The 18,402-nt window shown below is 37.9% G+C and overlaps 1 protein-coding gene across 2 annotated transcripts in view; it reads left to right on the plus strand.

Moving 5' to 3' along the window:
• The window catches only part of LOC132126696 (chemokine-like protein TAFA-1), a 160,182-nt gene that overhangs the window by 30,894 nt on the left and 110,886 nt on the right, over positions 1-18,402 (plus strand). For both annotated transcript variants that reach the window (XR_009427435.1, XM_059538144.1), the window contains exon 3: positions 954-1,091. Coding sequence is in view for 1 of the 2 variants with exons in the window: in XM_059538144.1 (XP_059394127.1) it covers positions 968-1,091 (124 nt within the window). In the remaining variant the exon portion in view is untranslated. The remainder of the gene's footprint in view (positions 1-953; positions 1,092-18,402) is intronic.

Below are 18,402 nucleotides of genomic sequence, written 5' to 3' on the forward strand. Positions count from 1 at the left end.
TTTGTTTTTTTGTTTTTTTAATCTTAATAAAACCAAACCAGGCTCATAAAACGAGCACACAATATGATGTCATATTGCGGTAGCCCCGCCCACTACTATTGACTGACAGGCGCGACTACCATATCGTCAGCTCTTAGTGTGTTGTGCCATGTCCACCATTCTGTCTACATGCGATCAGTTATGTTGCATCCCTCGTTACAAAGCGGCTGTGAAAAAATATACAAGGACATAAATGATTCGAAATACAATTCCAAGACTTTCTGGTTCATTTGCATTAGGCTCATTTGAGATGCATCAGTGCTGGTCAGACCGATTGGCCAATGTCATCAAAATACTGCAAGAGTGATTCAGAAGCTCAAAGAGTCGTCTGCTCTTTAATCACACTCGCCGTACTTTGATGTCAAACGCCTATCGGTCTGCGCAGCGCCGATGCATCTATGATGAGCCTAGTATTGTTCCTTCTGCTGTCCAGTTCGTACATGTATGGCTGAATACCAGTCCTCTCAATCTCGCTCATGTTGCTTCTCCTCTCTGTTTATTGCCATATGCAAAGCAGACACGTCTAGGCTCTGCCCTGTTCTGGAGTCGGGCGGGAAATTGCAGCCCATTTTCATGTAAGGAAACACACCCCTGAAACACCCCTTTTTAGACCCACCCCAAGAATAAAAGTTTTCAACATGTTATAATAAACGATCTGTATGGTATTTTGAACTGAAACAGGCACATTCAAGAGAGCAATAATAATAATAATAAAACATCTTGTGAAAAGGGGCATAATAGGTGCCCTTTAAATTATATTGACTTTAAATAAAAGTTACAGTGTGAAATAATGCTTGTTAACGGCAGAATATTCAGTAATGCTGAGGGCTGAAATAGTACGTGCATGTGGGTGTGTGTCAGATAGAATAAACATTCTGCTTTTATCTTCTGTCTTTGATGTCTTTTCTCTTCAGCCGGTGCTCCTGCCATGTCCTGGATCCTGTGTCTGTGGATAAGTGTTAGCTGCTTACTGCTGTGCCATGCCACTTTATATGAGACCATCCAACAGCATCATGTGACCCGCCCGGGCCGCAACGCTATACAGATTCTGGGTCAGTGTCTCTTTTAAACCGTATGTTCTTTGTCACTGAATCAGTGACATGTTTGTTGAAGTGTTTAACTCTGCTGATTGTGGAAGGTCATGTATTGTAGATGTTCGGTTTGGGAACACTTGTGTTTTGAGATCGAAATTAGTATGTATTGACTTTTATCGCTGTCAGATTTGCATAAATGTGAGCTTAAATCTATAAAGCACTCATTGCGGTGCTTATGAAACTTTGTGATTGGTATCTTATCTTCTTTTTGTGCCCCACCTCGCTCATGAAAAGAGATTTATGTAGAAATCCAGCTCAAGACGCTTTTTTTGCTTTCAACAAGTGGCTTGCAAAGGGGTGTTACATCTCGGGTTACCCAGACTGCAATCTTCCGTGTGCGTATGTGTGTGTGAGACAGGCTTGAGGCTAAACTCTCCTATCAGCATGCTGTGAATACCAGCAGCTTTGATCACAGAGGCTCTGGTGGAAATGACAATTTACGTCTATCGCCCGCTCTATGGAAGTATTTGGCAATTAAGTAGTGTTTCGCTATGAGGGCGACGGGAAGAGAGACAGCAAGGTGGTTCTCTCTTCAACATTAAGTATGCAAATGGAAGCGATTGTGGCATACTTTCAGCAGCAGAGCAAGGCTACAAAGAACTCCAAAGCAATTTAACACCGCGCGAGTCAGATCACCGCATGCTCATTAAATATTTGCAATCTCTTGTCCTTATAGATTATGTAGCAAATGTGTTCATTACTTTATTACTATCGAGTTAAAAAAAAGGAGCACACCAGGAGTCCTAGTATAGCTGATTAGCACCTGATTTATTGCAGACTTTATTCATTTATTTTTAATATTTACCATCTTATAAGACACTGTATGTATATGAGAGAGCTTCAGAAAGCACTTTAAACTCTTTAATCCAATACAAGGAGAGAAAGGTGCGATGAACATCAGAAAGACCCGGATGAATTTTTAACACCATGCTTCCAGGTTTTTATTTGGCCCACCAGAACACCGTGCCAAAGAAGTACAAAGAAGAGCATGCCCCATAGTAAGTGTTCCCTGAGTTATTGAAGGGGTGAACAACAAAAAGAAATCATCCCCCATCTTACTCCACAGTATACGGAAAAGTTAGACAAAAATGAGTGTGAGCAATCACATATCTGGTGTTAGGAAGGTCAAGAAGGGCTTGGTAATGGAGTGTTGGAGCTTTTAAACGCGCTCCCACACTATAGCATTGGCTGAAGATTTTTCACCAGGTTTTGCTAAATGCTCATGGTTTGGAACATTTGTTTAGGAAAAAACTAAACTGGGGGAAGGAGTATATCATGTTTGTTCACTGCGGAAACAAAACTTGTTCAAACTGCAACATTTGTGAGATTTTTTTATTTACGTGTTACATCATGTGCAGGTTGGACCATCATTGCAGTACCAAAATTCATGAATGTTCTTTTTGCGTAAAAAATGACACTAAGTTAGACCTTGTTTGTGACTGAATCATAATTCGATGTATGAAATCTTTGTCTACGGTTCTAGTTCTGTGGTGTAATACTGCATCTATTAGATGAACCAGGCTTAATGGAGTCTTTTTATGTAATTCCTTTATAATGGCAAAGGTGCAAAGACATGGAACGGGCTAATTAGATGTCACTGAGTTCCTCTAGCCATCCCACAAAGGCCCTATTTTGTAGCTAGCTGAATCAACAGACATCTAAAGCAGTATTGTTAATGAGCTTTCTTGATATCAGGTCTGCAGATATCATTGGCTACCCTTCAGTAGTACCTGCTGACTTCCATCTCGGCTGATTTGGAAACTGTATTGAATGTAAGACAATATCTGAAATTGCAGTAATTTTTTGAATGGAGAGTTTTGATGATGCTTATTTCAAGTCTTTTTATATTTTTGAAATGTGTTTTTTTTTACTATTATTATTATTGTGCATTTTCTTCTTTTGTTTTATGTGATTCTTTCTTACAACTTTAATTTCTTTGAGCTCCACCCACATGCAGTTCTTCTAAAGTTTTGGAAAATAAAAAAAAGCATTTAGTCTTAAGAATTTGATCATAAACAGTCTCCCCATTGAAATCACTTGGACAGCAGCAGTTTCTGGGAATTAAAATACTATGATTAATACCTGAATTAAAATTGATTTTGTAATTCTTAAACCATCTCTAGTTTCATTAAGAAGACCTTTTAATATAAATAGATTCACATTGCCTGGAGAGAGATCTAACATTTTGAAATGTTTTTTTTCGTGCCTCTCTTTTTTCCATGGTGCTATTATCCAGCAATCAAAGCCTATTAAAAAAAGTATCCAAGATTAAAAATGAGACTGAATAAAGGAAAGCAGAGCATGATTCATTTTGAAAAGCTGTCATCATTTATTTAACTGTGAAACACTCCCACCCATGATATTTGAGGACAAACACTTTATATCAATGCCAAAAATGCTTCAAAATCCAGATAGGAGAGAACAGAACCATATTACTCTGTGGGTTAGACAGAAGTGTGTCTGTGCAATTGTATTTCCATAATCAAGGTGGAAGTTTAAGTGCCTGAGCCAAAAGCTTGCGTAAAGGATGAAATGCAGGCTGATGTCCTTGATGCTGAAAAGATGTTTAAGGCAGATGTTTATCTTCCTACATTCCCTGTTAATGACCATTTATTATTAAAGGCGAAATTAGGATTGTAGATGTTGTGCTGAATAATGGACAGTGTTTTCTATTTTAGGAAGAATTGTTTAGTAAATGTTTGGCATGTAACACGTCCTGAACACAGTCATACAGAAAAGGGTTCCAGCTAGACATAAAAAATCAGTGATAGAAAAACCAATAACCAACAAACAATCAGATGTTCAACGTTTTGCTTTTGGTGCTTGTGTTGGCAGTACAGTTTTGAGTACATTCTAGTTTTTAGTGCCTTGAATACAGTTGCACAATTGGCCAAGGCAAAATAATTAGTTTTGGTGCTTAAGCGGGTAATTCAGGTTCGAGTCCATCCAGCAACATCTCCTGATACGATTTCCCTTTACTCTCTTTATTTAATAGAGGCTTAATGTTTTTTTAAAACAAATATGTTCATGCAGTAAATGTAGAATTGATGCAGTGGAGTAGCTTTAGCTGCACAGTTAGCAGAGTCATTATTTGTCTGAGGATGATGGATACAGTAGTTGTCAGGTCAGAGGTGTCTCTGTACAAGTGTAATCCTCCATGCAGTTCAGGCATTTCACAATACTGCAGAAATCGGCTTACCTCCTATAACAGGAACTTGACATGAATACCAAAATGGATTTGGTTGCTTTTGAATTCTCTCTCTGTCCCCCAAAACCCAATTTTTTTGAGAAACGACCAAAAAAAACCCAGTCACAGCTGAGGCTTATATTGAGTAACGAGTTGAGTCGCTCTGCTGCTCCATCACCTGTTCAGGCACCGGCTCCAAGCCGTCTGCATCCCATGAGTCTGTGCAGGATGGGCCCTCACCTGCATTCCACTCTCAGCCGAGATTGATGGCGGTCTGATCCTAGGCAGCCAATTCTGGTCTCTCAAGAAATAATCCACTACATTGACAGATGAGCAGAATGTGACATGACACAATCCCAGGTTGCAGTGTATCTCTTCCTCCTCTCTCCTTAACAAATGAAGGCCCGGCCCGTCTGGTTTTGGCTGGATACACTGACCACTGTTTAATATTTTCCCTATCACCCAGCAACAGAGAGAGAAACTAACCTCATCTCTTTTCACTTTAATTTTCTTGCCTCCAAAATGCTCCTGAGAATGAGAATTACCAATATCATAGCTGCATGTTGGGTCATAGTTAACCTATCTATATCAAAGAGTCAGAGTTTTCTCCTGGTATACATTCAATAACGACAACGGATTTTGAATCAGAAATGCTTTCACTGTCCTCAAGTTATGTTAACTAGAGTTTCTAATAATAAAATGAAAAAAAAAAAATAGCTGGGAAGCACAGATGTTATGTATATATGGATATTAAAAATATGCATATGTGTGTACTTGAAGCTGCACTCATCATAAACATTCATCATATGATTGTTAAAAAATATATTCTAACATGCTAACTTAACATGTTTAAGAAACATTTCTTATTATCATTGTTGAAAGTGATTGTGCTGCTTAATATTTTTGTGGAAACTGTACTAATTTCCAATGAATTATTTTGATGCAATATAATCTACTGTAACATTAAAAATGTCTTAAATATATTTGTTTAATATAAATATAATAAAAATCTTATTAACCCCAGACTTCTGAATGGTAGTTCTTGTATAAACATTCAAATGCTGAATGTTGGGTTTGGTGCTAATGTGAGCAATGCAGGTTTGAGTCCATGCATATAGTTCTATATTTTCCGAAGAGCAGTGTTGCTGTCTTTTTGAGGTGCAATAATGACCAAATTAATTTGAAGAATAATAGTTGTTGAAGACGTCTCTAATTGAGGCAAACTAATTAGAAGGAAGAATTGATGGCGTAAAACCAAATTCAATTATATTCAGCTCACTGGAATGGCGTAGTAATCTGATTTCTTAGCAAATTGGATGAAGGAGAGGTTTGACTGGGCTGGTTCGGATGATTCACACTCTATCATATCTAAACTTTCTTAGGTTAAACTGAAGCCTCATGGCTAAACCGGATATAATGTGGAAGACCCTTACTAGAACACGTCTTGTAAGACATGTTTATAGTATGTTGCTAGAATGATAAACTTGATCTTTCTTTTTCTTTCTTTCTTTCTTTCTTTCTTTCTTTCTTTCTTTCTTTTGCACGTATTATCGTATTATGTTTCACAATTACTTGTCTTGCTTTGCGCTTTCTTTTACTCTTTATTCTACTCTTTATTCACACTTTTTGTGCTTTCATTCTTTCTTTTGCATTTTCTGTAACACTAGATTTTTTACTTCTTTTGTCCACACTTTCTTTTTTTCTTTTGCACTTTCTGCATTTCATGCTTTCTTGCCTTGTCTTTTGTGCTTGTTTTTACTTTTCTGTTTTCTGTAATTTAAGCGTTGTTGCCTTTTTTATGCTTCCTGTATTTTGTGCTGTCTTTCCTTATTGCTTCCTTTTTTCATGCTTTTATGCTCTGTATTTCACACTATTTGCTTTGTGCTTTCTCTGTTGCACTTTTACTTTCTCTCTCTTCTGTGCTTGCTTTCTTTCTTTCACACCTTTTTGCTATCGCGCTTTGTCTCTCTCTTTCTTTTCTCTCTCTCTGTCAGATGTCTCTCGAGCTCCTCTTGATGCAATTCCCCCTTCTGTCTTTTTCTCAGCCTCCTTTTTTCTCTCAATTTCCTCATCTCTATCTGGCCTTCAGACGATTTGTCATGGATCAGATGAGACAATTTGTCATGGATTAGTGCTCTTAACTGTGTGTGTGATAGTAAAGGCAGTCACTGGAAAAGCCGAAGAATCCTATTATAGTTCTTTTTATGATACTGTGCATGTACTTATGTGTGTGCCTGCATATACACAAATGTGAAAAAAAGTAAAAGAATAGAATTAGAATAGAATTCGATTGTGCACAAATATTCGCAAAGCTCTAGCACTCAGTATGGAACAGCTAACCATGCGTAACCATATATGGGAAGACGTTTTATCTGCATATTTGGCATAACAGACCATTGTTCTGGTACCTGTTGGTTTGCATAGGCTACTTTGTCATGCAAAACAGCCAGACTTTCCAAGTAGATTTATTCATGCACAACATTACGAAATTACGCGTGTTTTGTTCAGCTGTAATAATGGAAATGTTTGCTGATATTACAAAGATTGCAGTAAGAGATATCTTAACCTTTTTTTTCCTGGTGAGAACATGCAGCTCAACAAAAACGAGATACGGAGATTATTCATATTTACAAAACAAAACTGTCATTCAGAAGATGGAGCATGGCATATGCATTAAAGGATTTTCTTTGCCAAGTGCAATGAGATAGAACAGGATTAGAGACCTGTTCTCTTATAGCAGCCTCTGTCTGTAAATAAGGTGGGCATCAAAGCTCTTTCCATCACCATGGATTTATTCATTATGACTATACACATTTTGAGAACTTCCATCGCCGAAGAGCTCCGTCTAAGGGATTCTAATTCATGCCAGAGCCTTGATACCATTTGCATTCTAGAATTTAGGTCTAATTACATGAGCTAATTACAGCTGCATCTGACTCACGTCTTTGTTTGTCCCTGCGGTTGAGTTCTTAGAAGCGCTTTCTGTCAGTCAATTTATGCAGAGGAGTTTCGAGCGAGAAGCGAAGATGTGGAACCACAGGCTGGCCCGACCAGCGGTCAATGCTTCCGTTAAGTGAAATGATCCCAGACACCGAATTCCCCATCTGGCTGACTGCAATGCAGGCATAGTACATGAACCATGTAAAATGAATTCCAGCTCACAAATCATTGCGACTGTTTTGCACCTCTCATTCAAAGCGCTATGAATTCTTATTCTGCTATTTGAAATCACAAGCAGGATATTAATGTAAAGCCGTAGTGCATCTCTCTCTTTTCTTGTCTCTTTTGGTGGATGCTACCAAAGATGGCTTGGACTGGTTTGCACCTTAATATCTAATTTGTTTAGTGACAGTCAGGATTTATAATCCTGAATGTGCAATTTCTTAGACTGTAATCAATCTGGACTTCTCTGAGTATCAGGATGTCCTGATTCCTGATCAGGAGGATCAGGAATCTCTGGCTGCAGTTATATAATTGGAAAGACCAGGGCTAAATTTCCACTATTGATCTCAGTAAATTTTCAGTTTTATTCAGCTTAATTTGTACAATTTTAAAAGGCAATTTTCTCAATATTTCAAGATTCCAGATTGTAAAATAGCTGTGTCTTGGCCAAATATTGTCTTATCTTAACAAACCATACATCAATGGAAAACATATTTATTCAGCTTTCAGATGATTGAATTACAATTTCACAAAATTGACCCTTGTGGCTGGTTTGTGGTTCAGGGTCACATATATATTACTTATAAAACGGGTCATAATTTTTATTAGCCTATGGTATCAAAAGGTTTAAAGACACATTTCAGCAGTTCACCTGTGTTATCAGGATAATTCTATTGTGATTGGAAAACGAGAGTCCAAAAGTGAGGGTTTACGAGTTTGAGGGGATCAAGGTATTGCTAAAGTAACTGTGAGCGGATTTAGCCAAAACGTTCTTTTATCAATTTCCCTGAATCTTTCTCTTTGATTTGTTTTCATTGTGTTAGTTGGATGAAGGATATGAAGGAGCGAGACTTGATTTTTGTCATTTGCTAAATGACCTAGTCAACAAACACCCTTTACCTCAGACCCCAGTGGTCATTACCTTTCGGAAAGCTTTTCCACAGCCTCTTTCCCTGTTGTTTTACATCCATGACTTGCATGCATCACTGTCTAGTTTTTTTTTTTGGATCACAGAAACACAGCTCTGAGATTACTTTGTGCTTTCATGGCTGATTTAGCAAAGCTCACTGCGGGTATTTAGAAGAAGCAGTATTTATTAGCGCTCTCATAGAAAGACACAGAGAGGCTTGTGCCACTCCACTTTTCTTTTATCGCTTTCTAAAGTGACCTCCTCCAGAAATGTGCATGACATCCTTCTTTAAAAACACACTGTGCAAGAGCATACAGTTTTACCACACTGACCCTTCTGAAAAAACCTGAAACTAGCTTTGCCAGGGTGTATTTGAAAGGTTTCAGAGAGTTTTTGGGTTCAAACAACACATTTTCATGTAGTGGTCAAGCCAATGTTTTCATTTGGCATTTCATAACCATCGTGTTATTTTATGAATATTTCTCATTTATGTTTAATGTTTTCTCATGATCCAGTTGGTTTGAATCAAGTGACTGACTAGCTAAAGCAGTCTGGACATGTAAACAAAATGTATTTGAAGCACAGTAAATTAGTGAATTGCTAGTAATGTCTTGTTTTCGAAATGAAATGATTGGCATTTTCCCCTCCACCTCTATTTCCTCCACCTCTAAGTCTGTGTTTATGGCATTATATTATATCAGAGCAGTGGGTGTCCCATTGGAAGGGAGTGTATAATATCTTCCCTGTGGATGGAAAGGGCACAGAGAGCATTGATTACCAAACAGGCAAAAAAAATAGGACCCTGAACTCTCATAAGATGAAAACTCTCGAATGGTATATATCTTCTTTCTTTCACTGCCTGTCACTTCCGCCGTATTGTTCGTCCATTCCGCCGAAGCGAGAATGAAGCAATTATAGTTTTTTACTCTTCGCTGGAGAGGGCACAACAGGATGGCAGTTTGCAATCTCCCTAACTTTTTTTGAATTCATTTGAATTGTCACGCCAAATCCAAAAGCCACGAAGTCTGGAGAGGGTATTGGGGCCGGACGTGACAGTTGATTGTGATGTATTTGTGTGTGTGGGTTCAGAACGGATAGTTGTGGAGGAGGCAGGAAGGAGTTCTCATTAAGGTGGTGTGTGTTTGTGTTGCGTGACAGGTCTTCGCCTCTGCCTGACACTGTGACACTTTCTGTGACATGGAGGAACAGAGAGGAAGGCAAAGAGAGGGAGGGAAAGAGAGAAAGAGAAAGAATGTAGCATCTGCAGATGTTGGTAATATGCCTCGGAGTGTCGTTCTCAGATTTTTCTTGTTTCGCACAAAGGTGCCATTTCGACATTAAGCATCATGCTTGAAGAATGGCTCTCTATAGCTCTGCAGCTGTGTCTTAAAGATACCTGCAATTTTTTACATCGCATGCCATCACTGCACCCTTTTTTCCTGTTTCCTTTCATGTTCTCGATTGGTAAGTCCTCATATAATATTGTTTGTCCATGTCAGGACAGTTCAACACAGTTGAGTTGCCATACAGTGGTGTCCAAAAGTCCAATGCTTATGTTTTGCATTTTTCTAATTAATACAAACTTTTAAAATTAGAAATCATAGTATATTATCTGGGTTAGTATGATGTTTTTTTTTTTTTTTAGATCTAGTAATTTATTAAAAAATACACTATAAATACAATTTATCCTAACAGTCAATTCATCATCTTTATAAATGTATTAATTAACGTAGCTCTTTTTAAATTTACCTTTAAGACACTTGTGTAAATAAATGTACCTTTTTATGACAAGGCAAGGTTAAGCTGTTTGTAAGTTGTATATGTTCCTGAAAACGTAATTATATTTATTAAAAGGGATATCAGATGCCCATTTTCTACAATTTGGAATTATTATTTAGTGTATTTGCAAAAAGTCTATAACATACTAAGTGGTAGTGTAAAACAACACCATTTTTATCCTGCTTTACAGCAAGCCATTTCAGTGCATGTCCCTTTAAATGCTAATGAGCTCTGCTCACTCCGCCCCTCTCTTCCGAACCATTTTCATTAAACTGTCAACTTTAGCCACATTTAGCGAAGGAACTTGCTAATTAGCACATTATAGGAAAGGCGACTTGCAAAGATTCATAAAAAAAAGCATTCCCTTCTAAAACAAACGTAATCGACTGCGTCTTCAGTGGCTCAGATGTCAGGAATCTTGTCTACCCCTGCTCCGGCGTCAAAACAATGGCAGACCGATGACCGCTCACTCAGGGCGGGTCTAAGGTAAAACACCAGTGTCATTCAACAATCGTGGGAGGGGCTTTGGCCTGTGTTACGTACATCAGGCCAGAATCTGCGAATGGCTTGATTTGAGAAAGTGGTTATTATTTGGGGGGATTGTGTACACACACTGCCAACACACATGTATGTTCAAACACCATGTAAAAGTGAATGTTCCATCTGATGACCCCTTTAATGAATAATTAATGGTATCTTTTTAAATGCTTTTTGGAATTTTAAAGTAGTTTTTTTTTTCATTTAAATTACATTTGAAATCACAGATTTTCAATACATTATCAGACTTTTGGATCACACTGTACTGTATATCATATCAAACTCCTGTATTTTTTTTCCATTCCTTTCTTATGTCTCTGCCTTTTTCCCTTTTTTTTCCTTTTAAATGTAACCTGTCCAGCACTCTTAACACCTTTGAGATGTTCTCCATTACATTTAGAAAATCTCCCCCTTGTCTCGGTGCATTTCTAAGACACGTGAGCTCTGCCAGCTACGGCTCCTTACTCTCGTCTGCGGCTGCTCGAGTGCAGGGGTGTGAAGAATTACTGTTCCGCTGGAATTAGCCTGAGCACCACTTCAAGTCCAAATCAATGAAAGATTTAAATTACACTTAACAGATGAAAGCCCCTTCACCTCTGATATCGCACTCTACCCAATGACTACATAATGGGCAGTTCACAAGAAGCGAACTAGTCAAGTAAGAGTACATTCCCTGGCTACTGACCGCAGTTTTTTTTATTCTTGCTTTAAGAATGTCTTTAGTTCTTCCTATGTTTCTATGAATACTGTGACACTATGTCTATATAGGATATATAGGCTCCTTTTGTGTTTTGTGCATCACAGATAATTTTGGAACAAGAGATCTATCTATCTATCTATCTATCTATCTATCTATCTATCTATCTATCTATCTATCTATCTATCTATCTATCTATCTATCTATCTGTTGTTCTATCATTCTATCTGCCGTTCTATCTATCGTTCTGTCGTTCTATCTATCTATTGTTCTATTGTTCTGTCTTTAGTAGTTTCTGTCGTTCTGTTATTCTATCATGTCGTTTTTTGTATTAATCTGTCATTCATACTATCTGTTGTTCATTCTATCAGTCTTTCATTCTAGTCATTGTCATTCAATGTTTCATTCTATATATCTATTGTTCTAATTGTTGTTTTATCTATTCATTTTAATTCTATTTTCTTGCATTGAAATTCAAGTGGCAATTCCACAACCTTTCTGCTACACCAATTAAAATACAGGAAGTTCATTGGAATTTAAAAGTAGCTCTCAGTTCAATTCTGAATGGAACACAATCCTATTTTAGACTTGAAAGGATTTGGTTCTTTAGTCATATGGAGGAAATTCTACATGAATCGGGTCATGGCGAGTAAAACGATATCACAGAAACAGACTAAGATGAATTGGTTTTAAGGCTGCGCTGACGCTTACATCGTTTAATCCCAAAATGGCCCTTATAAAACGATGCGCTCGTCTGTCTAGAATTACATCTTTCCTTCAGTCTAGTTTTAGAGGAAACATAAGCTCCGATGAGTTGCAGTTTCGGCCTGAAACGCTAGCTGATATTTATTATTCAGGATCGAGCGCGATAGCCGCGGGGCCGGAGAAGAGAGCACTCGGAGGCTGCAGATGGCACAGGCCCAGAGAAGATGCACAGGATCAATCCCTGAAAAATGACCAGCATCTATCATTATCTGCAGATGCGGCTCTTGGGAGATGCAGAGACTCATAATCGAGGGCCGTGCTGTTCGGGCATTTACATCTGTCTCGGTGTGTGTATTTGTGTCACTATGCAGACAGATGGTCTCCATTTGATCAGGGAGGGGTAGTAATGGCAGAGGAGATGGTCTAAACGAGTACCTGTCACCAGAACTCATGAGTTGGCCATCATCTCAGCTTCCCCTTCCATAAATATGTTAACATTGTTAAATGGGCCACGGTCTGCAGCTGCCCAGCTGAGGATTGCACTGCCAGACACATTGGGCGCATTGCCATCGGCGCATTTTTAGAGAGCTTGTGTCAAAATTTAACACCTGAGCATCTCTTAAAATAATTATATATGTAGATAATGTCATGCGGCTTGTTTGTCTAAGGTACACTCTTAAAAATAAAGGTTTCAAAAGTGATGACAAAAATATTTTTGTTCCCAAAGAACCTTTTAGTGAGCAGTGCTTAAAAGAACCATTTTTTTATTTGTGTGACAAATGTTTTAAGAGCAGCTCAAGAACTCTTTTCATGCTCTTCTGCTCTTAAATAGAGTTGAGTACTTCTGCAGTAGAAGAACCTTCTTGGTTCACCAAGGAACCTTCTTAAAAAGACATTTTATTGATCTAAAGAATATTTTATCCCTTCTATAAAGAACCTTTTTTCTTTATAGAATGGAAAGGATCCATAAATGTTGAAGGTTCTTTATGGAATCATTGATGCCAATAAACAACCTTTATTTTGAGAACGTAGAAGGTGAAACTTTTCAGTGTAATAGCAACGAATCCAGTCAGTTGCCTGTCTCTAGATATTCCTCTGTTCAGCATGTGCTACCGATTATATCCCATGCAAGGCAATAATATTCCAGTAGCATGTAAACAAACACTGATGCCACAAATGGCAGTCTTATAAAAAATGTTGTTATTGCACATTTAGCTATTTAGGCGATGTGTCCGAGTTTATATTCCCGGCTTATCTTGACACACTCGCAAATCCAGTTTTGAAGGTTAGATTTTAAAGGCAAGAAAAATTCCACTCTTATCGCCCTTTTTCTTGGTCTTATGAGATGTTAGATTACACGTTTTACCCCAAGCGATAGACAGAAACTAATCTGCGCAGCTTGTAAAAAAACTCACTCGGGCCATAAAGACGACAGCTTCGCAGGCCTAAATCATGATATTAGTTCCTTAATGGCCCGATATAAAGCTGTGAATCGGAAAGATGCCGCCCAGCCCTGACGAGAATGCTTTGAGATCATTGCAAGAGAGCTCACGCGTGACACATTGAAGGAGACCTGCCAGTTCTGGAATCCTGAACCATTTTTATCTCAGCAGATGAGTCTCGTATTTGCTTCATAACTGAGGCACTTTCAGGTTAACTGGAGGCTTCGTTGCGGATTGCATATTTATCAATATTGTGAAGACAAATAGGTGAACAGAACTGCTGTACATGCAGTTATGAAATGCTTCTTCATTAATCTTATGCACTAAGGTTATCTTTTAGCCCTGTGCTTGTGTGATTTCCATCTGTGCGGCTCTGCCTGCCTGTGTGTGTGTGTGTGTGTGTGTGTGTGTGTGTGTGTGTGTGTGTGTGTGTGTTTGTGTGTGTAAGTGTGTCACAGAAAGCTTTTGTCTTTCAGTCAGCATGAAGAGGAGCACTATTATACTCTATAAATAATTGTGCAATTAGCATTTGAATGGTAAAAGAATTCATTTCCAGTGCACACGCTGACAAATTAGCAGTCATTATATGTCACTGAATCCTAATTGACTGAATCCATTGATGAAACCGGTATATTTAAAGGGACAGTTCATCCACAGAATATTTCGCCAGTTAGATGCCGACTTCAAGGTCATGGATGATAATCAATCCAGTCTTGAGTACTACGATGTCGAGATCTTAAAATGACACATGTAGTCTTCAGTCATTGTAAGCCATAAATGTAATAAATTAATATTCATAATGTTTGTTTTAAGTCAAGTAAAGAGATTTTTATCATTCTTATAATTTCATGTGATGTTATTATTACATTATGTATCATGCAGTTATTCAATTCATCAGAATTTGAAGATCAAACTCTTATTTGTAAAATAATCAATACATAATTTGAAAACGAAATTATTCAGACCTAGTGCAGTCTGTTGAGATGTTGAGACAAGATTTGGTATCAGTATTCAATTAAATCACAATGAAAAGTCTGTTGTCCATTTCACATCATAAAAGAACTTGTATTTTGTGGATTAAGGGGAAATGGGAAATTATATTAATTTGTCTGTCTTTCTTTCTCTCATCTGCTTATAAACTCTCATTGTTGATCTATTCAAATTAACAGTCACCTCCAACTTAGGTTTAGATCCAAACCCTCTTTCGATGACAAACACAGACGCAGATGTATCATCCACCACATTAAGAAAAAAGATGGGATGTTTAAAACAATAGCTGATTGAGACGCATCCCTGTCAACCCAAACAATATATATATACACATACACATGCACTACCACCGTTCAAAAGTTTGTGATTAGTAAGACTTGTAATGTTATTTTAACAGTCTCTTAAGTATATATATTAGCCTAAATAAAACGTTCCAGATCGTTTCAGCTCCTCACTCAGCTCTGCTAAACAAACTCCAAATGCTGTCCGAACCGGGATGAGGAAAATCAAAAAAACCGAGTAGAGTGTCATGCATAAACAGTTTCTTTTTCCAAAAAGCTGAGACCCAAGCCTGTCTGCCTGCTTCTGTTTTTAGGCCTGATGGAGGACTCTGCCACTCTCCGTATGATAATTGTCTTACTGCTCTAGCCGTCGCAGCCAGCACAAGCATTTCTCAGCCAAGAGAATGTGTCAAGCATTGTATTTAGCCACTCATTCGCACTGCTTCTCTGGTCTAAATCCAATTTATCAGCCGTAATGGACTACAGAAATTGTCTCTTTAAACAGCCGTCTGACAGCCAGCAGGCTAAAGCAGCAATAGTGCCGAATCATATGGTTCTTACGGAGTAGACTAAAGAAGGGGGAGACAGTGAGGATCAGATTTGGGTTGTTAGAGAAAGCATCAAAACTTGTCTGAGCCAGAGAGCAGATCCAAAAAATGACACTCAGTGTGATTTCACAAGTAGGGTTCCTGGGTGAGCAGCTTTTGTTGCTTCTGGAACAGTCCTTTCAACAAATCAAAGCTCTAACCCTATAGTCAGGTCAGTAACTGGGACTCTTGCGCTGTAATTTAACCAAGTATGTCTGTAAAAGTGTACTGTATATTAGGGCTGGGCAAAAAAAATCTATCCCAGACAGCAATATATAGTGTTGGCCCAGATCCGGCCCACATCTGGTCCGCGTGAAATCCATTCGTGCCGGATCTGGGCAGACACTGCTTGCTGTCTGGGATTATTCGATTTATCGTTTTTTAAAATGACGTCGATTCGATATTGATTCTCAAAAGCCATGAATCGATCTTTTCCAGTATTTATTTCAGCACACATTTAACCCTCTGGAGTCGATTAACGCGGATATGCGTTATGAGTCATTTTCTATTTGGATACAGACATAATAACAACAAAACTTTGTGCACTTATAAAATAAAGATAACAAACAAGGTGTGCTGTCTGCAGCCTTTGTCTGCGCTGATCTTCATTTACAAACACGTCATTAAAATGAACTGTAACTCCGTGAATACTCAACGAAGAGACATGAGAGAGATATCTATAGAAAGCTTGACATGTCTACTTTTAAACTAAACAAGTGCCGCCGAAAACAGATGTTCTGTGATAAAGTAATCCATATGAAAACAACGCAATGTCCGTTTTTCACGTCTCCTTTCCTTATATCTAATGTGACCATCAGCCCCCGCGCTGAACGCGCTATTCAGATTCAAACTTAAGCGCGCGGCTTGAATACGCCCACACAGAAGAAAAAGCAGCCAGACTGTTCTTCAAGTTCTTTTATTTTACTGTTTGCTTCGCGATGAGAGGAATAAGACATAATTCACAAGTAGACACCCTTCCTTCCTTATACTGCAATATGTTCCTCCTCCTCTGCTAACTCTGCCAGGGCTTTTCAACTGTGTGTGTGTGTGTGTGTGTGTGTGTGTGTGTGTGTGTGTGTGTGTGTGTGTGTGTGTGTGTGTGTGTGTGTGTCCACAGATCTGCATAACAGAGCTGGTTATTGTCACATACTGTGGATAGGATACCTGCAGTCTCTGAGGGCAATGCTGTGCCCGTGATGACAGTAGTTGTGTGTGTGTGTGTGTGTGTGTGTGTGTGTGTGTGTGTGTGTGTGTGTTTGTCAGATGGAGGGCTGCAGCTGTCAGTTGTCAGCTTCTGTTGTGATGAAAAAGGGATTGAAAGAGCAGCAGTCACTCTCTCCTCTCTCCATCGCCTCTCTATGTGCTGCTCCAAATGATTTTTAAGGTTGACTTGCTGGCTGATAACGATTGATCTTAGCACTTAAGAGTAATTTTACATTCGTTCGTTATTGTTTCACGTGCGTTTCATGAAAATGCACTTAACACAGTCGCAGGTAGCCGTACTTAAGTGCTACTTGGGAGTTGCTATCCGTTTGTCAAGTGCTGAAATGGAACCTTATAGAATGGCCCGTAATTGTAGTAAGCTACACGCTCATTTATTGAAGTGTTAACCTAATGCTGTGATCCAGACATTAATATAATATAATGTAAAGTATATTTGTAGAGACTTTATTTCCAGTCTCAAGATGGCTGCATGTCAGTAAGTTATTGACAGGTTTTTTTTGTTGTTGTTGTTGTTGTTTATATATATATATATATATATATATATCCCTGTTTTTGAAGCATATTTCCTACATTACTTTTATTTTATTTATTTTTTGTTCAGTCATTTAATTTAGATGTGTATTTGTATTTTTTTTAATGCCCTTTTTAATCATTTAATTTATAAATTCAAATTTAACTATAATCACATGAATAAATCACTTGAATAAAGTTAAAGGAGTAATCTGCCAATTTTCCTGCAGGTCTTCTTATGATGCACTTATAGCTTTATTATTATTCCAGAGCACTCGTAGATCTATGATCATATGATATATTTTCAAGTGCTACTTAAGTTACGATGTTTTTAGGAAACGGAACATAACATTAAGATCAGTCATACAATATTTTTTAAAACTTCTTAGGCTTACAATGCTTTTGGGAAACGTAGCCCTGGTTATGAAAGCATGTTTCTTACAGTACATGCAGCAGTCAGGCTCAGGATGCCCTCTAAGTGTCCTTAAGGTGTTAGTGTGTGTCAAGTATCCATTGAAAGGAATCTGTGGTTCTTCTCTGGAATACAGATAGAAGGATGATCCTTGTGAAGTCAATAGAAAGATCTGAATGAGAGACGAGGGGACGTGTGATGGTAGTCAATGCTGGAGCGGTGAAATATCTTTGAACACCTGAGTGGACGGGTGTGAATATTGTTTGCAGCAGTGGGCTGCTGTGTGATTGAGTGTTGTTTTGTTTTGGTTTTCAAATAAACAGTGCATGTCCAGGTAAATTCAGTATCTTTAACAGTAAAAATTTTTCAATACGTGATCACAAGGAAAAGCTCTTAATTTATTTTCACCACTATAACATTATATAGTGATCAACAATCATATTTAACCACACACACACATATATATAGTATATATGATTTTGTACAAGAAAATTTATGTTGCACAGGCATTTCTGTGAGCAGTTTGAGTTTGACTTTGAATATATTTGAAGAAATGATTCACGGGAATGAATAGCCTCTCTGACATTTAAAAATGTTGTTAGAGCTCAATTTGAATCAGTCAAATCTGTAATATGACTTTATTAATTTGTGTTAACTCAAAATTCATGTATTAAATATCAAATCAAGGAAAATAATTATGTTTGGTACTAGCATTTGTTGGTATATTGATGTATGTAAATTAAACTTGAAATCACCATATTTTCACTTCGTTGAAAACAGTCCAACCAAGAATATTTTGAACTTTATTTTTTTACTGCATTTTACTATTTAGGTTAAACTTTCTGA

The sequence above is a fragment of the Carassius carassius genome, chromosome 44, assembly GCF_963082965.1.
Source record: "Carassius carassius chromosome 44, fCarCar2.1, whole genome shotgun sequence".
In the NCBI taxonomy this organism is placed as follows: domain Eukaryota; kingdom Metazoa; phylum Chordata; class Actinopteri; order Cypriniformes; family Cyprinidae; genus Carassius; species Carassius carassius.